Genomic DNA, 27,377 nt, shown 5'->3' with positions numbered 1-27,377 from the left:
TAATTTTTTAAGAACTGTAGGCACTTCAAGGGTTGGGACTATATGAGTTTTCAAATAAAAGAAAAGGAAAAAACAAGAAGGAAATGTTGGTTGTGACCGATTGAGCAAGTCATGAAAAAGGAAAAGAAACATGAAGAATCAACCGGTAAAAAGCGTCGTCGAACGGTAATAAAAAAACGTGAGGTCCACATGAGGAGATTAAGGGGCCAATTAGGAGTCGATGGCGTCCAGTGCAGTAACAGCGAATAGACGAACCTGGACGGTCAGGATTTATTTATATATATAAACCTAATTTGCGTTTCCTTGTAGCTTTTCTTTCTATTCTCCCTCTTGCTCGGCTAATCATAACCAGGAGGATCTCTCAGGTTCAATCGTTTTCTTTCTATCTCTTGTCTGTATCTCTCTCTACATGTATATGCAATAACAATCATATGTTGCTTTCGATTTTAGAATTTTGGTTCCTTTTTGTCTGAGATCTAGTGTTTGGAATCTTAGGGTTTTTTGTGGTGATGGCATCGAAGCGGATCTTGAAGGAGCTCAAGGATCTCCAGAAGGATCCTCCTACCTCTTGCAGCGCAGGTTCTTGAATCTTCAATTCAGATCCGTCTTTTTGCTCCTTTGTTGATCCTGTAGTTTTTCGTTTATGGTTTCGTTTTTAGACTTTTTGTGCAGGTTTTGGGTTTAATTGTTGTTAGATCTAGTTTTACGATTTGGTGGAAGTTCTGTGGTTTTTGTGTTTTTGTTTTATTGGTGCCCGATGAATTCTGGCTCTTCATGTATTATCCCCATCGAATTTAGGAATTAGAGATTTTTTTTGGTTTGAGTGAGCTTTTCATTAGTGGTCTTTATTTGGTTATGTGACTGCCTCTTTTTGAAAACTTTTTATCTTGTGGCGGAAGAATTGCTTGTGAATGATTGACTCGTAGGGTTCTGTCTCGTGCTTAATAAGTACTGTCAATCATCCTATTGTGCTTCATTGATATTTTATTGTGTTACTGAGAACTTTTTTTAGAGGCTGATGCAATTAGAAGCAAGGTACAAAAAAAAGAAAATAAAAAAAAATAGGACAATCATAGTACAAGTATGCAACTGTGCAATATTTTTTTAAGGAAAAACTTTATTAACAGCACGAAGGGGGTGCAACCCAAAGAAAGCTGAAACGGCTAGGATTACGTGGCTTTAATACAATTGAACAAATTAGAGCAAATTTCATTCAACCAAAGTTTAAGAAAGGCAAGCCATCTATTCAAAAACTCCTCAAATGAGCTCTCTTTATCGTCGAATATTCAAGCATTTCTTTCCTTCCAGATGAGCCAACATGTGCCTTGAAGCAATATTTAACACCCACTAAACAAAAAAAGAAGCAAGGCTAGCTTACCTAGATTCTAGCAATCTTGTTTTTATTCATTCTTTGGAGATTGTTTGATCATGCTTGTCTAGACTTCAGAATTTCTATAGCTTTTTGATTCTTAGAACTGGTAATGTCATGTTCATGTGAATTTCTTTGCCCCTGCTTGATAGACAGATATGCAGACATAAATAATCTTCAATATAAACTCTTGTGTAGAGAAACATTCTAGTAACTTCAATTTAGGTTTGTGGTTTTTTCATTGATAATTGCATGTTTCATCTTTCTTGATGTTAACCTTTTCGCCCTATGAAATAATCATATGCTAGTTTACTTATTTGATGCAATTGTCTTTGGCTGGTTGATATTTTTAGGCCCTGTTGCTGAAGACATGTTCCATTGGCAAGCAACAATTATGGGTCCTCCTGACAGTCCATACGCAGGTGGAGTTTTTCTGGTCACAATACACTTTCCTCCAGACTATCCATTTAAGCCACCAAAGGTAATACTACACTTAATTATTCAATTGACAACCTGGTTATAGATGGCGATTGCATTCTCTTCTTTCTTAGACATGGCCAGCCTTCCTCAGTTGTGTTATTTGGTCATTGTCATTAAAGTTTTATTTTAGCCTCAGTTGTGGCTTAATGTATGATATGGGTGCTTTCATTACATTGCATATCTAAGCCTTTGGTTTCACAGCTTAACCAATCTATAAACTTGTGTATTCCTTAGACAGGTGATTCTGACTTGGACTTCTGGCCACTTTCCAATGGAGTACTTTCTCCTTTTCTTGTAGATATAACAAACACTGCAAGTGAGCATTGTTATCTGTGTTTTTGCCAAGTGTTGTTAAGGATCATATTAGTTAGTGACTTGTGGCTGCTGTCGAAATGAACTACTTTCTCCTTTTTCTGAAGACATAATGAATGCTTGTTTGAGCATTATTAGCTGTGTTCATTTGAATGTTGTTAAGGATCACATTAGTTGGTTGAGTGATTCGAATTTTCACTTGGCTTTTTTGCCACTGGTCTGAGGAGTTGCTCTGGCTCCATGTATGCTTATTCTTTGATCAAAATGCTTGACCCCATTGCATGCAATTTTATCTAATAAGTTGTGAAAGAAAAAAGTTGAACACAATAATGAATCAGCTATAGTTTCCCGTTGTAGTCTCTCTTTTTTTCTGCTTCATGTGTGTGTATGGTGTTTAAGCGTATACGTGTAGTTTGGCTGAAGTTATGTTAGTGGTAGTTTTTTGGTAGGATATGTTCCAATACATGAAGATTTGACACCCATGCTGCCCGAATTATATCTTGACTGCTATTAGAAGAAATGCTATTATGAAAGATGTTCCTAGCATGGTGAAGCAGTCTACATACCCTCTCAAATCTCTTTTACTTTACCTTTTCGTAAGAGTATTTCTTTTGTTATTTGTCAACTACTATGGCAGCTCATCAATGGTCATTGCATGTGCAGCTTTGCTTTTGTCTGTTATTACATTGGTTTGGGAAAATTTCTGTTTTGCCTCAATCACAGAGGTGGACATCTTTTGTTTGGTCAGTTGCCAGGGGAGGTGGTTCAGATGGTTTGTCGGGTTGTGTGATCTTTAGTTTTAAGGAAATAGTGGCAGCTTGAGGTTCCACTTGATCAGACCATAAATCAGTTCTCTGAGTTTCTCATCTACAACCAACAATGTCAAACACCTACCCCCTCCACCTCCACATATAACTCCTCTCACAGCCCATTCAATCCCACCCACCTCCAACCCCCAATATCACCCACCTATTAACACCTTTTTCTGGCATTCAATCATTCGAAATTCTTCACCTTGCTGTGTTACAATGGGTCAGAGCGACTGAACTTCTGCATTTCATATCAACTACTCATTTATTTTGCATATATGAATATTTTTTTGTTGGTATGGTCTCTGCAGGTTGCATTTAGGACCAAGGTCTTTCACCCAAACATCAACAGCAATGGTAGCATTTGCCTTGATATTTTGAAGGAGCAGTGGAGCCCTGCGCTCACCATTTCCAAGGTTGATTTAATTATATAATTCTTTCATTTCAAAGTGCGGCAACTACTTAATCTCCCTCCCTCCCTCCCTTTCTCTCTACTCTTCTACATACATACATACATACATACATACATACATACATACATACATACATATACACATAAATACATACATACATATACACATACATACATACATACATACATATACACATACATACATACATACATACATATATAGACACACACATACTTCGGAATTTGCATGCATGAAATGGTGAAATAATGGATGGTGGAGCACTTGTGTTCAAACTTTGGTCATTGCTTGTCGAACACATATAATTTATCCACTTTGAACTTCATATGATTTGGTGTAGAAGTGGGTGAACTTCTTCCGTTTTTTGAAATTTAGGTCGATGGTTTTTTTTTTCCTTTCCCTCTTATGTTTTTTTTGGTAATATTTATGAGTTGTGGAATAATGTTTGTTTAGTTGACAGGCTGATGAACTTATTCACTTGCATGTGCAGCTCTTAGAAAATTTATCATTCTTAAAGTTCAACTGCCTTTGAGATTTTGTTCTCACACACTTTTTCGCAAATATATGAAAGTTTGTTCAAATATATGTGGGAAAGTTTTTTTCTTTTCGTAACAGGTTGATCTTTGTTTGCTATCAGGTGCTGCTTTCAATATGTTCGTTGTTGACAGACCCAAATCCTGATGATCCTTTGGTGCCGGAGATTGCTCACATGTACAAGACTGACAGGAGCAAGTACGAGACAACAGCAAGAAGCTGGACCCAGAAGTATGCTATGGGTTAATGTGCTGCTGCTGTTATGTGTGATAGGAGGGCTTCCTTCTTTCCCTGCGACTTTGGTCTATAAATTATTATGTATGAAACGAAGAAAGTTTGATTTCTCGCCTTTATAAGTGGACCAAAAGGGAGAGCCTCTCCTGGTTACACATTTACTGCTTTTGTTGGTTGTATGGAAATTTATTGTCTTATAAAGTTTGCTCCTCATGTCTTTAAAACGTACCCTCCCTACCTTTCATTAATGCATCGAAGTGAAAGACTTTCTCGGAAGTCATTGTGTCAAACTAGTGATAACACCTCAGAATTTTGTTTATGGTGAGCACAGGCTTGATTCTAGAAGGCGGCTAGGTCTGTTCCCTTTTGAACGTGGATGGTCAAAACCATGTTGTTGATGATATTGACGTATTGCAGCCTAAGATGGGCATGACCAAAACAAATAACGGAAGGTGCCGATACCATTACAAGTTCATGGCAGTGGCCTGTCCTGTCTCAGTCTGTCCCCTTGTGATTTAGCCTGATAGAGAATGAAGATGAGAGCCTGATTTTTTGGGGAGTCATATAGAGCCTTTGCTTTATTTTGAAGATTTCAGCACGCATTAGAGCCTTGTTCCTCGTGCAATTTAGAATGGAAATACTAGGTTCTTCATCCAACTTATTTTGATTTGATAAAAGATATTTGAAGTAAGAAAATAATAAAATCTACATTAAAACAATGAATTTTGGGATAAAAAAGTGAAGTAAAGCTATTTCGTTGCTTAAATCAATGAAATAAATCAATCTGTTGGGTTTTCTTATGCCATCAAACTGTTAGACTACATGTATTTTTCGATATTGTATTGAATCGAGACAAACGTTTCGGGGACTTGAAAGTCAAATGATTAGGCCTTCAAATATTTTTTATCAAATCAAAATAAGTTGGATGAAGAACCTAGTATTTTCCATTCTAAATTGCACGTGGAACAAGGCTCTAATGCGTGCTGAAATCTTTGAAATAAAGCAAAGGCTCTATGACTCCCCCAAAAAATCAGGCTCTTATCTTCATTCTCTATCAGTCTAAATCACATAATTAAAGTACTTGACTTGAGAAGTCTTTTTGTCTCTATTCTCTAATGAGAAAAAAGAGAGTAACAATCATTCAACTATCTCCACAAAGTGGATAACGTGGCCATTATAGATTTGAATTGGGTTCATATCTTTTGTTAGGTTTGCTTTTTGTTCAATCATTCTATTATGAAACAATATCTCTTCATTAATTCTTTCTTTAATTCTAATCATAATTCATGATGTACATGTTTTTCATACATTGAACACTTCCTAATTATGCAATCTTTATATTATTAATATTGGACCATAGATGGTCAAAATTAGTCTTCTATAAAAACAGGAGGAAAAAAAAAAAAAAGTGGCACTTGCACTAACAAATTCCTTCAAATAGGGAAGTCATGTCATGTCACCACAACTTATGATAATTGTCTTGATTTGGGTTATATACTGTAGATCATATAGATGAATGTGAAATCAAGTGGGTGAAAAAGGTTCAGCCCACCACTCACTTATCTTCCCAAGACAAAACAAACGTAATATATATACTTTTTTAATACATAAATAATTAATGAAGCAACAAATTAATATTGCAAATTTGGGCCGGATGGGCCAGGAATCCTTTTGGGCTTTTAAGCTATAATTGGGATGGTGGGAGGCCCATGCTGTTAAAGTCAATGGTATCAGAGGTCAACCCACTTGTGTGTTTGTGGGTGTTTGGCACAGGTATGATCGAGGCTGAGTTAAGCATCCCCACATCCAAGTATGGCACTAGGCCAGACGACGTTATGAAGAGGGTTACCTATGGATCTCGTAAGCCTAGTGAAAGCACCCCATAGAGTGGATGCCTCTGTGAACATTGGTTTTCAACCATGATGGTTTTTAACAAATGTCTCACATCGTTTGGGTCGGGGTCCTTGAAACGGTCTATAAGTGGACAATTATCTTTAACTAACATCATGCATTTTAAAATCATACAGGCCTTGATCCAAGACGAACAATTTTATGCTACTTGAGCTGATTGCGTTAGACATAAGGGTGGTTTACAAGTGCTTCTTGACTTGTTTGGCGACATAGGGGATGTGGCAAGACCCTAGCAAACCAATAACAAAACAGTCAAATAGATTATGATTTTCTTTCCCTCTCCATTTTGTGGCTCAAAGTTTACGTCTAGGGGATGATGCTTGCCTATATATATATATATATTCATTGACTTGTATCAACTAAAGTACACAAGCTGGTCTTACCAATTAAGATAATAATTAATTAAGGGAGTATAAGTTAAATAAATTTTAAAATAGAACCAATAAGAAATTGACAACATCAAGGTTATGAATGGGACCAAGAAGCCTTCATTGATTTGTCGAATCCAATGTACTTGTTTCGTTTGTTCTTTTATCAATGGTTCATACGGCTTGTTTGTTTTCAAGTGGGTTTGGTGTCCAAGAAATTTTGAACAATTATTTATTTATTTATTTTTGTCTTTGCTTATCATAATTAAAGATGTTTAATTATACATCGGATCTATATATTACTCTCATAACACTATTCTCAATGAGTTCATGACAATTTGATAGACTTCAAATATTGATTCCTAATGTCAATATTGTCTTGGTCTTAGTGTGACATATACATAATTTAACTATTAATTAAATGCTGTATTTAATCCTAATCTCAAGGTGTTTTTTCTTTGTAATCTCCACCCTTATGGAGGTAAAAACAAAGGAGTTTTTTTGAAAGGGAAAAAAACAAACACAAAGGAGTTAAAACAATCTATTTGAGCATTAATTTGTCGATATTCTAACATGGTAATAAAATTTTCCATGTTTGTATATTTGTCTGCCCTAATTAATCTTATGATAGCACGTTTACTAAGTGTATTTGTTCTATTACATTGCATTAGCGTATGACTAAGTGTACCAGGACCATTGAATATCTTCTCTAGATGAAAGAAGAAAAATAAAAGGAAAAGGTGTATGTATGTATATCTAAAAATGACATGTAGTTCATCTGTTTGGTAGCCCATGGGAGCCTAACAGGTTTATTCGATTGATTTAATCAATTAAATAGTTTTATTTACACTCTTTTATCCCATAATTCATTATCCAAAATTTATTATTTTAATATAGATTCTATTATTTTTAAAAACACAGTTTAGAATTCATTGTCTTAGCTCTAGATTCATTTGTTTTTTAAATTTTATTTAAAAAAACAATGAAATTTAGAAAATCCATTGAAAAAAATAATGGAATTAAGATTTATCCGATAAAACCCATCGACAATGGAGTTCGTTAGAAAGAGTTTTATGCGCTGATTCTGAATATGTAATTTTTTAAAAAAATTTAACATGTATTTTGAGAGTTAAAACGTTTTAAAATTTCGTTTAAGATACTTGAGCTCCCATGAGCTATCACTATATGGGCTATCTAGCACTACTCTCTCTCTCTCTCTCTCTCTATATATATATATATATATATATATATTGTGTATGTGTCTAAACACTAATTGTTGATAAATAATCCAAATTCGATGTAGAACAAAACGGCAAATGATTGAAGACAATTGCATCCTTTTCTTTGATTTGTTGGTCAACAGAATAGATGTCGAACCACAAGTGATTGTGAGAACTCACCAACCAATCATTCATGCAATTGACACCCAAAAAATTTGTTGTTTTCTTCTTCTTCTTCTTAGTTGATGTGAGCTTTCAAAGTTTGGACATAAAAAGTTGCTGCATGAGCCAAATAGAACCTAACAAACACAAACATATTCTCTCCCTTTTCTTTGTAATCAAGCCAAATTATGTACTTTGAACCCAAATCTACTACCAATTGGTTCCATATCTAACCAAACCAAAGATAATTATTTTCAGTTAAACTTGACACTATCTCTATAGGGTATCATTAATTAAAATGAAAATAATTGAGATGTAAAGGCTTAGTAGATTTAGCTAGGCTAAGCACTTTGGGACTTGTTAACTTGTTTCAAGAGAGTGAGTCGATCCAAGTATCTAGAATTTACATACGTGAAAAGACACTCATTCTTCTTCCTCGTAAAAGAAAAATCCAAAAAAAATTTGAAGAAAAATTATTATCTTCTTTCCTAACTGGAAAGAAACAAGAGGAAGAAATAGCAAGTTGCACGCCTCCCCTGACCTTTACAAGGTAATTAACCTGGCCTAGGTGTGTCTACCATGCATGAACAAACAACATCAAACAAAACAAATTTGCGAATAAAAATGGACAGCCAATGGACGGCTTCTTTGTTTCAAGTGCTGTCCAATCATGTCCGCTTCTCTTTTCGGGTTGGTCCAAATTCTTTTTTTTTTTTATATATAAACTAACCGCGTAACTATGATGCTGTATAATTTTCTGACACTTTATGCAGTTCCGGTGGTCTTTGGGATAAGTAAAATGATTCATTTTCAGATAACTTCCGCCATTGCTAGTAGTATTGTGGCAGAATTACGAAACATCCTAATATTACTGATCTTATATCAACAATATGATGCATATATATATATATATATATAGCTTAAATCCAAGCTGAATCTAACCGTATTGATATTTTTTTCTATTGTTAGCAAAAAAATCATGGTGAAAGAAAAGAAGGGGCAGAAACGTCACTTTCAGTCTCACAAGTGGAATTTTTTTTTTTTTTTAAAAAATGTGAGCCTCAGCCAGCTAACTTTACATGTCACTCATGTCTGTAATATCTCATAGAGGTTTTGAGTTCGAGTCCCCCGTCCCCTTACCTTGTAATAAACATTTCTCTGCTTATATATATATACACACACTTGATATATAATGGAGCTAATTCTGCAGCCCCACACTCTCTCTCTCTCTCTCTGCTGTGTATATATTGTTTTGACGTAATGAAAATGAATAATGAATTTGTAGCTGCTAATGGTTACAAATTAAACCCATGAAAGTAATTGTCATCTTCTGCTAAAGGGGAGATGTCACGCACACAAACACACACAAGAACCCAACATCATCAAAATAGCTATTAACTCTTTGACCAATAATATTATTATTTATTTCAAGACATTTGTTCTTCTTTCAACTAAGGACCTACTTTCACATTAATTTACTACCCATCACAAACAAACAAGTTAATTGCCACAATCACTAGTTTTGTTTCAGACTATATTTCTATAAACCCACCTCCCTTCCTCTCATGATTTGGGGGTTTTGTAATTCTCTAGAGTCTACAATTTACATCTAATGGTGAAAAAAAGTCAGACAAATTTTTAAAATAAAAAAAAGGTGTGATGTGACGCATATCTCAAATCATTGAATTCAAATTACAGACTCTAAAATTTTAAACAAATGGTAGATATATGCCTCCACAAATTCAATTACTGATTTAATTACTTATGTTTTACGAATTTCATGCTAGTTTTTTAAACTGAGTTATAAAACCTAATTAATTACCATTTCGTGCTATCAGGTGATTTCCTTAATGGTCCTTTTTCATAAGTAGGGAGAAAGCTGTAGCGTCACCGCTTTGACAAAAAGGGTTCCTACGACAGACCAATCATTCTAAGCCACGTGTTTGGCCCGACAAGTTTGACCCGTTTTAAAAAAACCCTTAAACGGTAATAAACCAACCACGTACGGCTAAATAGAAAAACGCTCCTACGGCTCCACATTCAAGGTCGCTGCCACCCCACGTTTTAGCTCCAGCTGTAAAATGGTAAAAACCAGAGTGTTTTTTTTTTTTTTTAACGGTTTTGGTATTAGTTTTAAATGACCATAACGCCCTTGTACGAAAATCTCATTAACTGCAGTTTAAGATGGTAATTGTTAGTCAAAGCAGGGAGTGGACCAAAACTAAAAGTGTGCCGTCTCACGTGACCTCCTGGAATCCCGACTCCCTAGAAGAAATCTTTTGCCGAGTCAGCCTCCAGTCCATTCGTTAAGATTAAGAACCTCTTTTATCGGGCCCACCTAGCCACGTGTTTGAATCACAGACACCCACCACATGCGGCGCCTCGTTAAAATATCCCCCAATTTCTTGCCGGAAATCTGACCGTCCATTTAGTGATTCTCAATACGACCCGAACCGTCAATTAATAAAAATAAAACTAATTTATTAAGAATAAAAAAAAAAGTTCTGAAATTTTTAGATTTTTACTGATTACGGCTGTTTTTGGATCCTATAAAACAGCAAGGTTTCCACCCCGATTCACGGCTTCTTGGGCGTGTATTGTGGGCAATCTTATCTCTCCAAAGTCAGTCGTCTCCAGTATCTCTCAAATTGCTCTTCCTCTGATTCTCTCCCTCCCCCATTTGAATCTTCTCATTTTCTTTTTTGTATTTGGAGAAGAATAGCAAACAACAAAAAACTGGGTTGAGGCCTCGAGGGTTGGAGGGTGATTCGAGTCACTTTGATTTTCTTTCCTTTACCGGAAAGCTTTGGGTACAGGACTTGCACTTTTTCTTTCCCTCTCTGTGACTTTCTTTGAAAAATTTCCCCTTTTTTTGTTCTGGGTCTTGGTCTCTCCTGTGTTTAATACTACTACCCACACCATTCAACATTCTCTCGGTGACATTTCCACTCCCACTCCCACTCTTTATCTCTCCTTTTTTTTTTTTTTTTTTTTTGTGTTACTTTCCTTGAAATTTCTCGGCCTCCCATAACTTTTTGAGAGACTATTTAGTCTCTCTTTGTAGGTAGATTTTAATTTTTCTCTCTGTTTCAAGCTTCTCTTTAACGTGTTTTACTCACAGCTTTCTAGCCTTTCTTTATATCCTTTCCCTCTTTATTCTCTCAAACGAATCTGACCCTTTTTGCCCCCCCTCCATTCATAGTCTTTAGCTCCGCATGCTCAAGCTCTTCTTCTTCAATGCCTACAAAGTGATTCTGCAAATAACCCATTTATTCTGTCGATGAATCCAAGCATAATGCCTCCAATCAAATACACTGAACACCGCAGCCATACCAAGCTAGTTAGACCTTCAAATCCGAGTCAAGAGACAAAACCCAGAGTCATTCGAATATCAGTCACAGATGCATATGCCACCGATTCCTCAAGTGACGAGGAAGGTGAGGTTTATGGGAGACAGAGAGTGAAGAAGTTTGTGAACGAGGTTGTGGTAGAGTCCAGTGCGAGCCAAAACGACAGCGTTTGGAGAAGGTCGTCACGGAGTAACAGGAAAAAGGCGAAAAAGTCTGTTACAGCCGGGAAAGCAGTAATTAGTCTCCGGCCGGCGACGGCGGAGAAGAAGTTTCGAGGGGTACGACAGCGGCCATGGGGGAAATGGGCGGCGGAGATCAGAGACCCTCTGCGACGTGTACGGCTCTGGTTAGGTACCTATGACACTGCAGAGGAGGCTGCCATGGTCTATGACAACGCGGCTATTCAGCTGCGTGGACCCGACGCGCTCACAAATTTCGTCACTCCGCCTTCAAAACCCCAACCGGAAAGCAAACCGGCTTTATCTTGCGGCTACAACTCCGGCGAAGAGCCTCTGAACAATAATATCTCATCTCCGACCTCTGTGTTACGGTGCCCATCTCCTTCTTCAAACGAGGAGGCCGAGACGCATAGTATGATTTCAAGCAAAGAAGGCCCAGAAGCGGTAGGTGAACTCCGCGAAGAGTCGAGTATGTCGAGAAATTTCTCGGACTCTTCATCATCTGGAGGTACTCTGTTTCCAAAGGAGATGTTCGATTTTCAGAGTTCCGTGCCGGACATTGTCGGAGAAGCAAGCCTGAGAACCGGGTATTGGATCGACGATTTCGGCGACACATTCCTGAATTCGTGTATGGATTTCGGATTCGGGTTCTCAAACTGGCACGTGGAGGACCATTTCCAAGATATAGGTGATTTGTTCGGGTCGGATCCTCTGGTTGCAATGTGAAGCTTCATCATTCTTGTATTGCCATTATTGCCCTTCTCTTGAGGCAAAATTTTGTATTGGCAGGAAGAACGCATATATCGGCTGCCTCTTTTATTAAAATTTTGATTTATGGTTTATTATTTATTAAGTAATTATAAATATCAGTAATGAAAAGAATCTCTGTCACAGTAACGGTGGTGATGGAGATGTCTTCTTGTGTGTAAGCTCTTTCTGGTTATCATGAATTTATAAAAAGTTATTTAATTTAAGGTGCACGTGCGAGATTAAAAATGAAATCTTTGACATTGTTAAGGAAATATAGAAACAACAGTCCTAACAAAGCTGCATTTATCAACACCATATAATACCCTTTTGTTTTAAAAATATGTTTTATTAATGGAGTATAATAGTAAAAATGCAATAGTTGACCATTTCCATTTCCATTTCCATTTTCATGGGAATGACAATTCGATCATAGGGGAGATGAGAATGATCATTACCACCAACAAGAGGATGACCAATCCTACGGTCTTCAATGCTTCCAAAATCAACCAAATATAGGAGTGGTAATAAACCATTTATTGATCAAAGCACCAACCAAACATAATCTTATAGTAATGTAAGTTATGTAACTATGTAAGTGAACGGTATAGAAACATACATGATGGGATTGCAGAATGAAATGGGACAAATTTGTAGAACACAAGTGGGCATTCCACATTGGAGAGAAAAAATGAATAAAAGGCAATTATATTGTCTGAGAAGATTTAGAGTGATCTAGAATGCGTAATGATCATGATATGGAGAGGCTGCTTTGGCCTTTGGGGCATACATACAATAGGCTCCCCCCCCCCCTTCTGGGTACATTTTGGTCAAGTTGGTGATACTTTAGGATATCAAATATTGGGCACTATGTCAACCCTACGTGGTCCTTACGTTACATGGACCCTAGGCCTTTTTGTGTGCCGTAAGTTTAATGTAACTAACCTAGGAAGAAATTGAAGATCACAACAGTGTAGGTTTAGTTCATTGGTTACTGTTACATATCAAAATTTAAAATAAGGATTTTTTTTTTCTTCCCTTAATCGAACTACACCATATTGAATTTGCCATAATATGTGTCTAAATTTAGACCGTCAGATTTACGTTCACAAAAATTTCAACTGACAATAAGGAAAATTGGACTAAAACTCAGCGTGTAATCATAAGGGTATTAATACTCTCAGTAGGAATCGAACTGAGTACGTTTGAAGTGACTGTAGACACTTGAAAGACAATGGAAATTGCAAGAGTAGTGGTCCCTTTACTTTGCTGGAGTTGCAGAGACAGAGGAAGGCACCAGAATTTTGGTCACTTTCTCTGATTTTATGGCCTTATAACCCCAAAAATAATTAGCTCACATACCTCATCCCCACCTTATTACACACCTTTTTGTCATATCCCCAATATGTTCACAAACTCACTCACTGGACTGTCTCACACACCTGACCATACCCAATCCAATCTGTCCCATATCTCCTTTTCCCTGTTGTGTGTGTGTGTATATATACATGTATATATATGTCTCCCTGGTAGTGCTAAAGGGCGGCTACAGAGAAGTCGCTTTCTGGTAGATTTGGGAGGATATAAAACCCAACTGGACGACTGGGATTTTCCTCTCATCTTTCACATTTATTAGGACAATTGGATGTATAAGGACAGAAACTGTTGTGTGTCTTGGTATTAATTACTGCTAGTCATGTGAATTGCATGATTTATAAGTAGGTTTTAAATGCACTCCTCCTGCTGTCATTTAGTAGTCTTTCAAAATTCAAACCAGTTCCATGCCAATTTTAATTGTATTTTTCACAAATATATATATATATGGAATCACCCACCAAATTAAACAACCTATGTGTCTTGCATATTACAACAATAAAACAGCCTTTAGCGGTTTAACACAATTGAGACTGAGCACAGAGAGGAGAGTTCAGTGTATTGTGGGGGGTATGCAAATGCAATGATGTGATGAGAGTTGAATACAAGGCAAGTAGGACCCAGTATTAGGTGCCAAGTTCACGCATCAACAGCCAGATTCATTGCCCACAATACAAAATGTCTGCACCTCATGAATTGTCGTCTTGATATAAATGTATTTATAACTATATATATATATATATTACATTAGACTTTATGTGAGAAATCATATATATATATATATATATAAAATATAGAGAGAGAGGGGCCTATGGGCCTGATCCAATGTATTTCAGCCCATAAACTGAGATAAATTTGTAATCAGATTTGTAACATTATTTGTGATGAAAGGTAGGTAGTACATGATATGATCAAACTGGTCATTTATTCCCCCCCCCCCCAAAAAAAATCAGAAAGAAATCATACCCAATAAAACAAGTAAAATTTTGGTTAATCTCAATTAGAGACAGTAATGTGGAGTCTTTGGCCAACCTCACAGTGCAACCCAATACCACTATAGAAGTAGTAATCCCCAGGAATTTTCAGATCAATTAGGGCATTACGTTGAGCGTGCATGCGGATGGTTCCAGTTTGCGAGCAATTCTCGTAGTCGCTCTTGCTAACCTCTGCCACATTGTTTGCACCCGTCCTGTGTGGGAAACCTGCATCCGCGTCATTCCTTATTTGTTAAATTCTCAATTCAACCCAATAAACTAATCATATGGAAACATCAAAACCCAAAAGAAAATGTGTTAATTGGAAAGAAACGTACGAGGACAAGAAAAGGGCATTGAACTTACTGAGTTTGTCACCAACTTTGAAGGTCCTACCCTTAGCCCAATCCTCATAAAAAGTTTTAGTTGGGGGCACAAACCAACCAAAATCTCCTCCAACAACGTGAGTTTCTGCAACTGCTGTTCCAACCATGAAGCAAGCAATTGTTGCCAAGGCTAACAAAGTAAAGGGTACCTTTGCCATCTCTACACCTTTTGTCTCTTTCTGTTCTTTCTCTAAACCTGGAGAGCCACAAAGAAAAGAAGATGGGTTTGGTTCATTTTGGTTAGCGATCATGCGAGGGCCTTTTGTATTGGTTTGGTATTGGAGGGGCTTGACTATGTCAACTAACCGTTTTTGTTATTAATGGGAAATGATTTTGCACCTTCCTTCTAAATTTAGGTGCATAAAAACTGGTCTCTACAAATATATAATATGTATGTATAGGTTTTGTGCTTGTTGGCATGACCTATACATAAATTGGGAATTTCTTGGACACAGTAAGCAAAAATAATCTTAATCTTGCCCATCTAGTGACAATGAACATATTTCTTGCTGTTTTGCCTATCAAGGAAAAAAAAAGAAAAGAGAACATATTACTTTACAAATGCCAGTCTACTGAAAGATAAAGGATTATACTTACAGGACAAGAATTTGTATAATCTTCCAAAAGAAAATTGACCCTATACATTTGGAGTTTTGGAAACTTTACAATAGCCATTCTTTGGAACTTGAAGGATGAAAAATGGGTGTAACTTACAATTGGACTCGGATATGGTCAGAAGCCACAATAATGCCTTGAGCTGCCTCACTATTAATCAACACAAGTCCTGGGAAACTGCACTGCATTTGTTATGAGCATGCAAAACTAGGACATGCATCGGTACGTCAAGTTGCAAGAATTATGATACCTGGATGGAAACCCTTTTTGCTTAAACTAGTATCGATGCCCTTCAATTAAGGGGTAATGTGTCTATTTTGGTACACATCCCTATTATCCTCTGAGTGTGTATCCAGAGCAAGAACCATGTCACCAGCATTGCAGATGTAGCTAGAATGCCCAGGTGCCACAAGATTCAGAGTTGCTCAAAGCATCGCTTAGAAATGGCCCCCCTGGAGGAAACAAGAAGTGAGCAATTTCTTCATCCGTTAAAAATTTTACCCTCAAACCATTCGCAACACCTTGATACAACCACTTGAGTTGGCAGCAACAATCATGTCTGATTTCCCTCTCCATCCGACACTTGACACAAACTGCCCATTATCATCATCCGTCTCTTTCCCAGATTTAGGATCAATAGAACCAAACTTGTGGGAAGTGATGGGCATAGCTACGGATCTATAGTAAGCATAAACCTGAAGAGAATACAACTTCAAAAGTTAGAGAAATTGCTTGTCCGGTTGTCCCTCAGTAAAAATGACATTGCACATCTGATGTCAGAAATTTCCTCTGTTTTGGCTATATATTTTTCCTTCTCCCCCGCTCAATGAAAATACGTAACTCATTTTTAATCAACTACACAAAACACTCATTGTGTAACATGAGGAAGTTGTGTTATTACCTCATTTGTTTCTGAACCACAAGCTATATAACCATTGGAGATGGACAAACCAACAAAGTTCTGAGAAAGCAACATAAGCATAATCAGACCAACAGAATAAAAAAGCAACAGATGGATCAGTTTGAGAAGATGATCTAAAGCCAGAAATGTAACTATAACCTTCTCATTAGTGTGCCCTCTAAGTGTTAAGCTGCAAGCATCAGGGGACAAGCCACTAGAGCTTGTTTTGTTGAGGTCCCAAATTTTTAGTGTATTGTCAGTGGATGCGGTCACAAGAGTTTCAGAATCCAGGAATTTGACATAACTCACAGCTTTGGCATGGCCAGTTAACACACACCAAGGGACTCTGGCATTCCGAAGATCGTAGCAGTAGGTTCTGTAATCCGCAGACCCAAAGGCCAGTAAATTAGTGGAGTGTCCAGAGAACTGGACACAGCAGATGTTTGCAATGTTCCTAATTGTGCGCAAACAGTTTTTCTGCATGAGTGAAGATAAAGCATTGGGTTATAAGCAAATTGTAACAAATATCTATCTCATTTGTTTATAAGATGATTAATTCAGTTGGCTCCTGAGGATTCCTCAAGTAGCATGATTAATTAAAGGACATCACCTTTTTTTTGGCATTTACATTTTTGTTTCTCGGAAAATCTATTTTGTAAAAAATATTAAAAATGTTAAAAGGAACAGATGCTCCATGATGAAGAAGCTCATGAATGGCCCATGTATATTTCAGAAACTTATCGAAACACACATACACACACAGAGGGAGAGCAAATCTAATTATAACTCTGATTCATGAGCTATCAAGTTAGTGAGTCACATTTAAGGGGGGAATATCAGAGGACATGCCTCAGTAATGCTCCACAGCTTAACAGAACAATCGTCACTTCCACTGGCTAGCTTTGTGGGATGTACTTGAGAAAAGTCAACAGACCAGGCCCTCTTATCGTGCTCACCATATTGAAAAACCCCCTGTCCAGTACTCACATCCCATATCTGAAGTCCATCAGAGGAAATCATGTCAAGAGCAAATGCGATAATCTATTCAATATCAGAAATTTACGTTTTACAAATAAAAGAGGCAACATCAACAGTATAAAAATCTTAAATACCTGAAGAGCATATATCCGAGCAAGAGGTATTACATGCATGTACCCACACAATCAGGGAAACAAGAAAGTAACACTACTCAGAAATAAATTACACTGATTATGCTACTAGATAAATAAGACAATCATATATACAGAGATAATATCCCCAAAAAAAAAAATCATTGGCTGTTAATCATTTAATAGAGATTGCATTCAAAAGCACCAAATATGAAAATGCCAGATATCCCCCTTATACCATAAACAGACCTCATATATATTCACATAGACCTTGCAAAATTTCTCTAAAAATGTTTTCAACAAAATTAAATTTAATACAAAGGATTAATTCACATCAGAATAGAAGAAGCCCTTTAAGTATGGTACATAATCTTTGACATAAATCTAGGCAATTAACTATGGAAATATATACTTTGACAGCTATAGAAAACACAACCCATTTCAGTTTATGATTAGACATTCAACTATAGCCATGTAACAATAACAGCTAAGGAGCAAGAGTTGGCCTAGTGGTGGCCTGCTACTTATAACTCCCACGAGGTGCAAAGTTTGATTCTCCCCTCCCTCAAAAACTAATAGCATAACCCTACAACATATCAAAAGAAAAGCATGGACAACTGATGCAGATGAAGATTTGTGGAAGTTGAAGGATAAAAGACCAGGCAGGAGAGAATCAGGGATCCAGTAAAATCCACCAGGTACTTGGAATCTAATTCAGAAAACTCAGCATCAATACAATGGATATGATAGGCTTTCAGATACGGATTCATATCATTTAATAATTAATTTCCTATCGTAAACAGTCAAGATATTCACACCTTAACCACACCATCATAGTCAGTTGAAGCCAGATAATTTTTGATATAGTTGTTCCAGCAGATGCAGCTGAGCCTTGATTTGTTTGACATCTCCGCTACTGGATAATGAATATCAACAGAATCATTCAAGAGTGAACTGAACTCAAAAATCTTTATTTTCTTTGATACTACGGCTGCAGCAAGATAGTCCTCATCCCGGTCGAAACTCAAAGAGCAAATTACATTGGCAGAATTGTTGAAATCCCCGGTTCTTAGTAGCCCACATGCTTCAAACTTACTAAAATGAGCATACTTGCACAGACCATCAAAGAAAGCTCCAACGCGGTCAGTGGGATTCTGATTTACTTCATCATCACCTGCTGAATGCCAGTTCTCACGATTTCTTAATAAATCCCTATCTGGACGAATGCTGCCATCTATCTCAGGGTGCTGCACTTTGGATCTCATGGAAAAATAAGCACCCTCAAGCTGATTTATATTCCTCACCCATCTCATTTCATTTGGACTAGATTTAGGTATTGAACGAGAAATTGCTTCTGAACTTGAAGTGGCTGTGTGAAGGGATGAGGCATCCCTAGTAGTGAGCAAGTCATTATTCAAGAAAGGATGAATCAAGGGTCTCTTTGTACAGTTCCTCCTCTCGATCTCTCCAATATCCGCTTGTACACACCTAATGTCCTGTACCAACTCCACCACATGTTTCTCCTTATGCTCTTTCAAAGAATTAAGAAAATGCAATAATAGCTCTGATTCAGAATCATCTTGGTCAATGGACGATGACAATTCCTCTAGAGAAACATTGTGCAATCCATTGATTACTTGAGATTGTACAATTTCCCTGTTCAGATATCAAAGAACAAACTCAGAAACTTAAGTATGAGTTCATGGATAATCATCAGAGATTTGCATCAAATAAATCAAAACACGGTAAATGTCCAGTTAAAGGACACACTGTAGAAAGGCATTGAAACGATAAAAACCATTACATGATTGATAAAATAGAATGAAAATTCATAATGAAGGTATCTGCTTGTGCAAATTAAGACTTCCCACAGGAAAAATCACTCTAATTGACCTGCATAATACATATCAGATCCTTGATACCTGTGTAAGATAAGGATTAACTCTTTGTGTAATGCAGTTGTAACTATGCAACTCTCTATATTAACACCTCTTTTTAACTATTTGCCAAGTACGTCTTTCACTGTTCGCAGAGAGGAGAGAAACATTGAATACCATGCCTCCAGAGTCGCCAGATACAACATAAGGGAGGACGAACAGAGACCGTTAAAACACCACACATATTTTTTTCTAGCGCCAAAAAAGTCAGATACAGACTACACATTTTTCCTTTTTTTTCTCTCTCTCTCTCTCCAATCAATAAGTGAAAGCCAACATCAATAAGTACAGAATGCTCCCCTCATGAGAATGTATCCACCACCTCATATGGAAACTACCCTGATTCTCCCCTTCAGTCAATCTTCTTATCTAATCACATTTGATCAGTAATAAAACAAAACATCTCCATAATATTGCCTAATTTCTTCTTCAACCACTGAGAGTTTGCAACACTGACAATGGCCTTTTAACCATATAAAAATTGATGATTACAGAATCATTCATCTGACTGAAGAAGCTTTTCCCAGCAATCCTGTCGTGGCACCACTGGGCAGTTTGGGGGCAAAGAGAGAGTTGAGAGTATTCAGTGAGCCAGAATTTGTAACAGTGTTCATGAGAAGAACAATTTTGTGGAAGAGAGAATAGATTTTGACCAAAAGAAATACAAAATACAAAACATACCAAAAATTATCTTGATTTTAATAACAATTCTATGTTACCTAGTTGTTGGGCGTGACGGAGGATCAGGATAGAGTAACCAAAGACAAAATCCAGCTTCCTTTGGATTTTCTGATAGGAAACAAGGTGGAAGAATCCTGTGACGCAGATCCATCATTGCTGCATCATGCGCCCTTTCAGAGTCAAAACGACCAAGTAACTGAAAGAAACAGCCAAAATCAATCCAGTAAACCTAGTTATCGAAAGCCTACGGTAAAAGCCACAAAGTACAGAGGAAAAGAAACATTAGCTTAAACAATAGCTAATGGTTCCACCTAACATATAATCTGAAGTCAAATGATTGTCTCACATAAGAAAACTAAATTCGTAGTCTTGAGAGCCATGAGAACAGACGTGACATTGTTTGTAACTTGTAAGTTTTATGTGAATTAAGAAGAAAAAAAAAATATGTATGGGATTTTCTTTGCAGAAACTTTTCCGCGAAAACACATTGAGATGGCTGAGTATCAATACAGATAACAACTGAACAAGCAATATGCTAGTTTCTGCCAAATTTTTAAGGTAGCAACAAAGATGGACAATGCGAAAGAAGTTACAAAGAGTTATAGGTAACCAAAAATACTGACGAGCCAGGGAGATGTTATCCAGGAGAAGGGATCGTTATGAAGAAGGCCAAAAAATCTTAAGGATGATGAAACTCCAAGAAAGAGGAAAACATCTGGCATAGGCACGTTAACTGTGCAGATGAATGAAGGAATCGAGTTAGAGTGGAAGAAAGTAATGACAGTGTCATGCTACTTGGAGAATAGCTCAGTGAAACAAGGAACTTTAAATTGCAATTCCTACTGAAAATGAGATTCAATTTGATTAAGATTTGTATAAAAAGTTCAAGTGATTAGTCAAACTAAAAAAAGATATTCAAGGTTCATCTAAATTCTAATGTTTATCTGCCTCTCAAAATTCATATATGAAATTACGGAAGGTCACTCATATAGTAAATTATACTGTGATTGAGAAACTTTCTACTGTTGCTTCTTTGGAGTGCAAGCCCTGTTGATTTTTAAATATTCAATAGTATCTCAAATCCTGGGACAATAGTATGATGACATACCGAGAAACTGTAAAGAACAATCCATAGTCATTTCCTGAGGAAGAGCACTAGGTTATAGATAAGACTTTTTTCCATTCCATTGTTCATTAATAGTTTTTCCGACCACCATCCCACGAGGACCTAACTCCAACCCTTCGACACTGGACATACTTACTATAATAAAACCAATAAACGCACACTGCAGGAATACGTCTGTAGCCTGTAGAAAGTAGAAACTAAACCAGATGGACATCAACTAGGAAAAGAATATTCTCTCCATAGACAAGGTTTTTGAATCATCGAAATGGTGCCTTACTCAATATGCTATTCATTAAGAACATTAATGCAGGAAAGAACTTATAAGAAGTTAGCTATTACTCCTCACAAACCTACCATAAAAGGTAGGGTTTGAATCCCCATCCCCATTAAAGAATAAAAGGTTTTTTTTTTAAAAAAAGTCCCATTTTTGGTAATCTAAATAGAAATTTTATTGTGGAGTTCACCAGTAGCCCAAGTGGTTGAACACCTACCTCTATGACTTCAATTCCCCTGCCCCCATGTCAAAACTTGCCTATAAGAAAATAGAAGTTTACTGTAAACATCCCTAGAACATTTGATAAAAACAGTATTATGCAGCCCATGTTGGTGAAAATCACAGCAACAGAGTACGTATCTCCTCACCTCAAAGAAAAGAACTCCGAGGCTATAAATATTCGATGAAATTGTGCAGACTCCCTCGGTGAGCTCCTCAGGACTCTTATACCACTTCTCTTCCAGCTGGAGACCTATAGATGCAGACTGTAGCAGAGCTGTACTTGGTGCAAGAGGCCCACTTGACTTTCTCTGAATCCCAGATTCAAAAATATGGTGACTTTGGTCATATTCATCCCGAGAATTTTGTGCATCAGCTACTTTGCTCTCATTGTCATTAGCAGTTTCGAGTTTGAAGTCATATTTTGAAGGACAATAAGGTCGCCATGTACTAAGGTTCCTGTTCTCACTAAACTTTTGTTTTTTTGCACATAGACCAACAGAGGGGAACATTCCCTGATCAAGTGTCCTTCTCTTAATCAAACAATTTCCAAGGAAAGGATTTTCTGGATCAGTAGCACTTTCTGACATTTCTCCCTGTAGAGTGGATCCAAGGTACTTAACCTGATTTGATTGAAACAACTTAAAAGAAGATGGCTGTAACTCAAGCAACGCAACCTCTTGCAAGTGAAAGTGATCCACCAGATCCAGAACCTGTCTAAATATATTCAAGCTCTCAGTCTTATTCACCTCATGGCGCGCATTAAGCCACTCTCTTAAATTCACTCCATTATGCGTAGAACCGCCAGGCACGGCTCGAGTATAACAGGAATATGGTATCCTATTTTGGGCATTCAAATCCATTGAAGCACTTGGAGCCACCACACTACAAACAGCAGCCTTGGCATTATTCTGCTCTTTAGGCACAATTCTAGTATAATTTTGAGGTGGGCCACTACAAATGATACCCTTGCCGTTCAATGTATTTTTGACAAAAAACTGAGAAAAACCAGATTTCGATAGAATCTTTGTGCGGATACCTCCATGAGAAGGCAAACCGCTTATGACCCCTTTATTTTCAGGATCAGTCCGTTCCATGACTGCATTGCGACAATCACTTGGTGGTTTTTTTACCAAATACTCTGAAAAAGATGAGCAACCTACATCCTCCTGACTGCTTGGCATTGCCTGACCATCATCCCTTTGTATAGAATTGCCACGCGAACTTGCACTTCCTGACCCTCCAGCCAGTTGATACAGATTCTGCCACCGATTTTGCCTAGTCTGCAGTTTTTCCCTATTGTTTGATGTACCCACTACAGCTAAGTTTGAAGTACTGTCATCTCTCACCATCAACTCCTCAACCATGTTACCAGCATCATCCATGTAACGAGGACTGGCACATCGGCCTTTAGATGCATTGACATAATCTACTCTACCATCTACATCTTCACCCTCTAAGATATTTGCAAGTACATCGAACGAACTTTCAGTATAATCATTCTCCCTGTGTATGAGTAAATCCTGGGGTTCCACTATATCGCAATTTTCCGATATCAATGGATAGTTACTCTCTTTGGTATGGATGTGAGCCACTTCAGCTACATCAACTGGAGCCACTTCATCCACCAGTCCTTCATCCATACCTTCACAATTAAGCATCCATCTATCACAATAAAATTGAACTCATTTCAAAAAAAAAAAAAAGGCAACAGCTACTAAAAATATAAACATAAAACCAAAATGATTAGAAAAGCAATGCCATTGCCTTTCAACAATGAAGGAGACTGATTTGGCAATGTTTATAGCAGTACCACGATCAAACAATAAAGATATATCAAGAAAGAAAATTGATCACATGGCACTGCTTGCTAGAAAGAAAGGAAAATATTAGATAAAACTAATCAACTCCCAAAGAAAATCCATTCACTATCAAAAACTTTCCAACAGAAGCAAAATCACCCACTGAACACTACAACAAAGTATAAGCAAGTATAGAAACAAATAATGTTCCGTTTGGCAGCTAAGAAAATGCAACAAAAGACAGGAAAATTAGCCTTTACAACCTCTTAAGCCTGCATGCAGCATCTACATTAGAATCAGACGAGAATATCTACTCGTTTCACATACTTCAAAACCAAAATGACAATACTCGAAATTCTCTCTGCTTTTACTTCGGGGTTGTCAAATAAGAAATAAATGCAGAACAAATAATAATAATAATTCAAATTAAAACGCATACCGAACGAAATTGGAAGCTAAACGCAGCAGTTAGCAACACAAGGGTAGAGTTCAAATCCTTCAAGAGGAGGGGCAAAATGGGCAATTCTCTTGATCTCGAAAACCCTAGAGAGAGAGAGAGAGAGGACTGAAAGAAGAAGGAGGTATTAATATCTTCTCGCTTTGAACTCTCTCATCTACAAATTTTGTTTTTCAGATAGAACGATTATTTTTTTTACTTTTCTTATTTTTTTCCTAATTATTAAATGAAATAACAATTTGTGTTTTATGATTTTATCCATGAATTTCTTGACGCCTTAGCGTGAAATTTTTAGATATTTTTAAAATTAAATTACGTAAATAAAAATATAAATGGCTTTTGAATACAAATTAAAAATTTATAACTACACGGTTTCATGAGAGGTTGATTAGAATTTGGTTAATGTGTAATTATCTTATCTTAAAACGAATTTGAATTTTGAAGAAGATAAAGCTGACACATGTTAACATTTCCAAAACAGGACAACTGTTGTTGCCAGTCGGTGTGGTATTTTCCCAAACAGGACAAGTCTTGCGCCATTAAAAGTGTTAATATCACCATCAATGCAATTTTAGTGGTTTATTATTATTAAATGCTCTTTCTTCCCCATTTAAACAAGCTTCAATTTTCATCAGATTTACTCAATATCTTTTTTTAATAATTAAATGTAGATATATACTCTCTTTTTTTATTTTGTTTGACGGATAACTCAATCAAGAGTCAATCCATCCTACGTGGTAAACTTTGGAGATAGTGGTACGTTCCATATATGTCATAGTTCAATGTAAATATTATCTCAAGTACGTAATCGAATTGAGTACGTACGCCTAATCCGCTCGTACCAAGTCAGCCTTGGCATCCAAGTGACTCCACGTCGACAAATGTACATATATATGCAACAATACACATTCACAAATTTTTTTCCCTACCTCGTACGTTGGGGAGGCCAGGTCTGCCCTGCCCCTAGCATATATGTTTTATGCATGGTGAAGGTTTTTTTTAAACGGAGAAGATTCATTATTTAAGGAAGTCCACATGCCACGTCGCCAAACCGCAACAACAATGAAAGGTTGATGTTGGTTCAACATCAAAGGGTAATGGATTCGCAAAGCAGCAGATTATTGTAGAGTCACGTGGGCAGACGGTGGACTTGATTATTGGGTCTTACGCTGCCACGTGAGCCCACCAAACACGATATTTTGAAGATGATAATAACGCTTCTCACCAGTTAATTATTTATTGGTGTAATATTCTAAGTAATGAAATTGAAATTTTATTTATAAAAAAGGTATTCATATACCCAACCCAACAAACTACGGGTCTGATTAGGTAAATTAATTCACTAATTACATCAACATCGTACTTGAAGCCTGGAGGAATATATTAAGCCTTGACTATTATCATTAACATCATGAGGGATTGTTTATGTCCAAGTATAGCTTAGCTGGAAATTTTTATAATTATCATATGATAAGCGACAACAAATCCTTCATGTCTTAACACGTACTACTATTATGTTTCTTTTTTCTAATAAGTTAGGTTTGGAAATTTTGAACCACATGTACAAGTTTGTCTTTTGAACATTCGATAAATACCTAAACTCAAGTCATTCGACCGGTGTGCATAAAAATTTCTCACCTGATGACAAGATAAATTAGGCCAAAGCCCGGTGCGTGATTACAAGAGTTTTAATAAGTTAAACTTAGTATCTCTCGAGTCCATAAAATTTGATCAGGAGAGATTTTTGAACTGCATGACCGTGGAATTTAAAGTCGCAGACTTAGTCACTATACTAGGATTTAATAAATAATACCCAACACCATTTTGTCTCTTTAATCCTGGAATCTTGTCCAATCTAAGAAATCTAGAGGAACTATTTATTGATTGATCCCCTGTTTCATCTCCTTGTTTGTTTTTTTTTTCTAAATTATATTTTGTGTTTGTTGATGATAATATAATCTGTTTTGGCTATATGATCAATAATGATCCAGATTGGATATGCATAGCTGCTAGTGCTATCTTTTGGAACAGGAACAAAAATTGACAAGACCTACTAGTCAAAACCTCTTGTGTCTCAATTGGTTGCACCAGCCATTCCATGTAAGGTTTGCAAACAATATTTCTTTCCTCTTCCCACTCCAAGTACACGGACATATTTCCTTGCTTTTATCCCCCCAATCCCTATTTGATTTATTTAAATCTTCTGATAACATCTCTTTGACTAATACAGTTTCTGATCTCCCTCTCCCTCCTTCTCTCTTTCATTCATTCCCTGACATTTATATGTGTGTTTGATTTTACAACTAATGATGTATAAGCGTCCCAGAAAGCAAGCCAAAACCAGAAGTACAAACTCTGAAGGTTCTTCTGCACATCCAACAATTCTTTTTTTTTTTTTTTTTTCCTTCTGCTTGATGGGTTTCTTCTAATTTCCTAAAATATTTGACTGTTTGTGCAGAAGTGAGCAGCATCGAATGGGAATTCGTCAAGATGACAGAACAAGAAGAAGATCTTATATACAGAATGTATAGGCTGGTTGGAGACAAGTAAGTAATTCAATCTTTCAGATTAGTTTATTTTTGAAATGAGATAACTACTTTTTATATACCACCTGATTAGTTTACGACAATCCGATGTAACAGAAAAAGGGTCGGAGAACTAAATGTCCTCATATAGTTCTATTCTATGACAAAAAAAAATGTTTTTAATCCTTTCAAACCAAACAAACAAACACAATGAATTTATTTCATGATCTTGACATTAACTATGAAATTACTACATTTCTACGAGGGTTCCAAGCTCAGAGGACCCATCTGTCCTTTCATTTTGCTAGTACAAATTCATAGATTCCTTCTGCAATGTAAACCACAAAGACGATATCCACAGTACTAACCATCAATAAACATATTAATAGCAATCTTAATTAATGAACATATTGATGATGATGATGAAGATGTGTGACAGGTGGGATTTGATAGCGGGACGAATTCCGGGGCGTAAACCAGAAGAAATAGAGAGGTTTTGGATAATGAGACATGGTGAAGTTTTTGCAGAGAGAAGAAAAGAAAATGAGGGCAACAAGTACTCCTGATTTCTCATGTTGGGTTTGCCAGATTTGATTTGTTTTCATGCTTTGAAATTGTTGTGGTGTACAAAATCACTTGCTATTTCTATATGATCACTTTGTTTTGTAGACAATATTGAGTCAAGTTTTCATCAACAACTTGATTAGTACACTGTTGCAAAACACACTCAAACTCTGGAATTAATGGCACATTTATTTCTAGCAAATCGCAAGTTGTTTTGGCTGTTGAACATCAATCAAATCTAGTGATTGGATTGTAATCTGGATCGATCGAGTACGTGATGCAGGACGAAGTAAAAAGATTATGGTTATAGAGAAACTTAACTCATGA

General features: G+C 36.7%; 5 protein-coding genes across 8 annotated transcripts; 3 read left to right on the top strand and 2 right to left on the bottom strand.

The window, feature by feature from the left end:
- Nucleotides 1–240: 240 nt before the first annotated feature.
- On the top strand, nt 241–4,393 carry LOC120016746 (ubiquitin-conjugating enzyme E2-17 kDa). Its single transcript, XM_038869655.1, has 5 exons — nt 241–365; nt 496–579; nt 1,723–1,850; nt 3,282–3,386; nt 4,039–4,393. Exons 2-5 carry the CDS (start codon nt 510–512, stop codon nt 4,180–4,182), a joined length of 447 nt encoding a protein of 148 aa, XP_038725583.1. The 5' UTR covers nt 241–365; nt 496–509; the 3' UTR covers nt 4,183–4,393.
- Nucleotides 4,394–10,415: 6,022 nt separating this feature from the next.
- Nucleotides 10,416–12,333, top strand: LOC120016009 (ethylene-responsive transcription factor CRF2-like). Its single transcript, XM_038868556.1, has one exon. It carries the CDS (start codon nt 11,111–11,113, stop codon nt 12,083–12,085), a length of 975 nt encoding a protein of 324 aa, XP_038724484.1. The 5' UTR covers nt 10,416–11,110; the 3' UTR covers nt 12,086–12,333.
- Nucleotides 12,334–14,449: 2,116 nt separating this feature from the next.
- LOC120016626 (umecyanin-like) lies at nt 14,450–15,259 on the bottom strand. Its single transcript, XM_038869484.1, has 2 exons — nt 14,821–15,259; nt 14,450–14,682 (listed from the first exon to the last, which is right to left on the bottom strand). Exons 1-2 carry the CDS (start codon nt 15,089–15,091, stop codon nt 14,477–14,479), a joined length of 477 nt encoding a protein of 158 aa, XP_038725412.1. The 5' UTR covers nt 15,092–15,259; the 3' UTR covers nt 14,450–14,476.
- A 135-nt stretch (nt 15,260–15,394) lies between these two features.
- Nucleotides 15,395–24,117, bottom strand: LOC120016625 (protein SPA1-RELATED 2-like). 4 transcript variants are annotated; one of them, XR_005472011.1, is made up of 9 exons: nt 23,944–24,114; nt 21,852–23,367; nt 20,122–20,279; nt 18,284–19,121; nt 17,206–17,352; nt 16,516–16,833; nt 16,357–16,416; nt 15,706–16,150; nt 15,395–15,632 (listed from the first exon to the last, which is right to left on the bottom strand). XR_005472011.1 is itself a non-coding variant. In XM_038869482.1 (8 exons), exons 2-8 carry the CDS (start codon nt 23,343–23,345, stop codon nt 15,959–15,961), a joined length of 3,207 nt encoding a protein of 1,068 aa, XP_038725410.1. In that variant the 5' UTR covers nt 23,346–23,347; nt 23,944–24,115; the 3' UTR covers nt 15,395–15,958. The 4 variants fall into 4 exon arrangements, 3 of the variants coding, with proteins under 3 accessions (XP_038725410.1, XP_038725408.1, XP_038725411.1); XM_038869482.1 differs by having other exon boundaries at nt 15,395–16,150; nt 21,852–23,347; nt 23,944–24,115; XM_038869480.1 differs by having other exon boundaries at nt 15,395–16,150.
- A 1,973-nt stretch (nt 24,118–26,090) lies between these two features.
- LOC120016627 (transcription factor CPC-like) lies at nt 26,091–27,252 on the top strand. Its single transcript, XM_038869485.1, has 3 exons — nt 26,091–26,322; nt 26,420–26,507; nt 26,926–27,252. Exons 1-3 carry the CDS (start codon nt 26,268–26,270, stop codon nt 27,050–27,052), a joined length of 270 nt encoding a protein of 89 aa, XP_038725413.1. The 5' UTR covers nt 26,091–26,267; the 3' UTR covers nt 27,053–27,252.
- The last annotated feature ends 125 nt before the right edge of the window (nt 27,253–27,377 follow it).

The sequence above is a fragment of the Tripterygium wilfordii genome, chromosome 15 (assembly GCF_013401445.1).
Source record: "Tripterygium wilfordii isolate XIE 37 chromosome 15, ASM1340144v1, whole genome shotgun sequence".
NCBI lineage: Eukaryota > Viridiplantae > Streptophyta > Magnoliopsida > Celastrales > Celastraceae > Tripterygium > Tripterygium wilfordii.
Note: the sequence above shows the minus strand (reverse complement) of the source record. Positions and strands in the feature narration are given on the sequence as shown.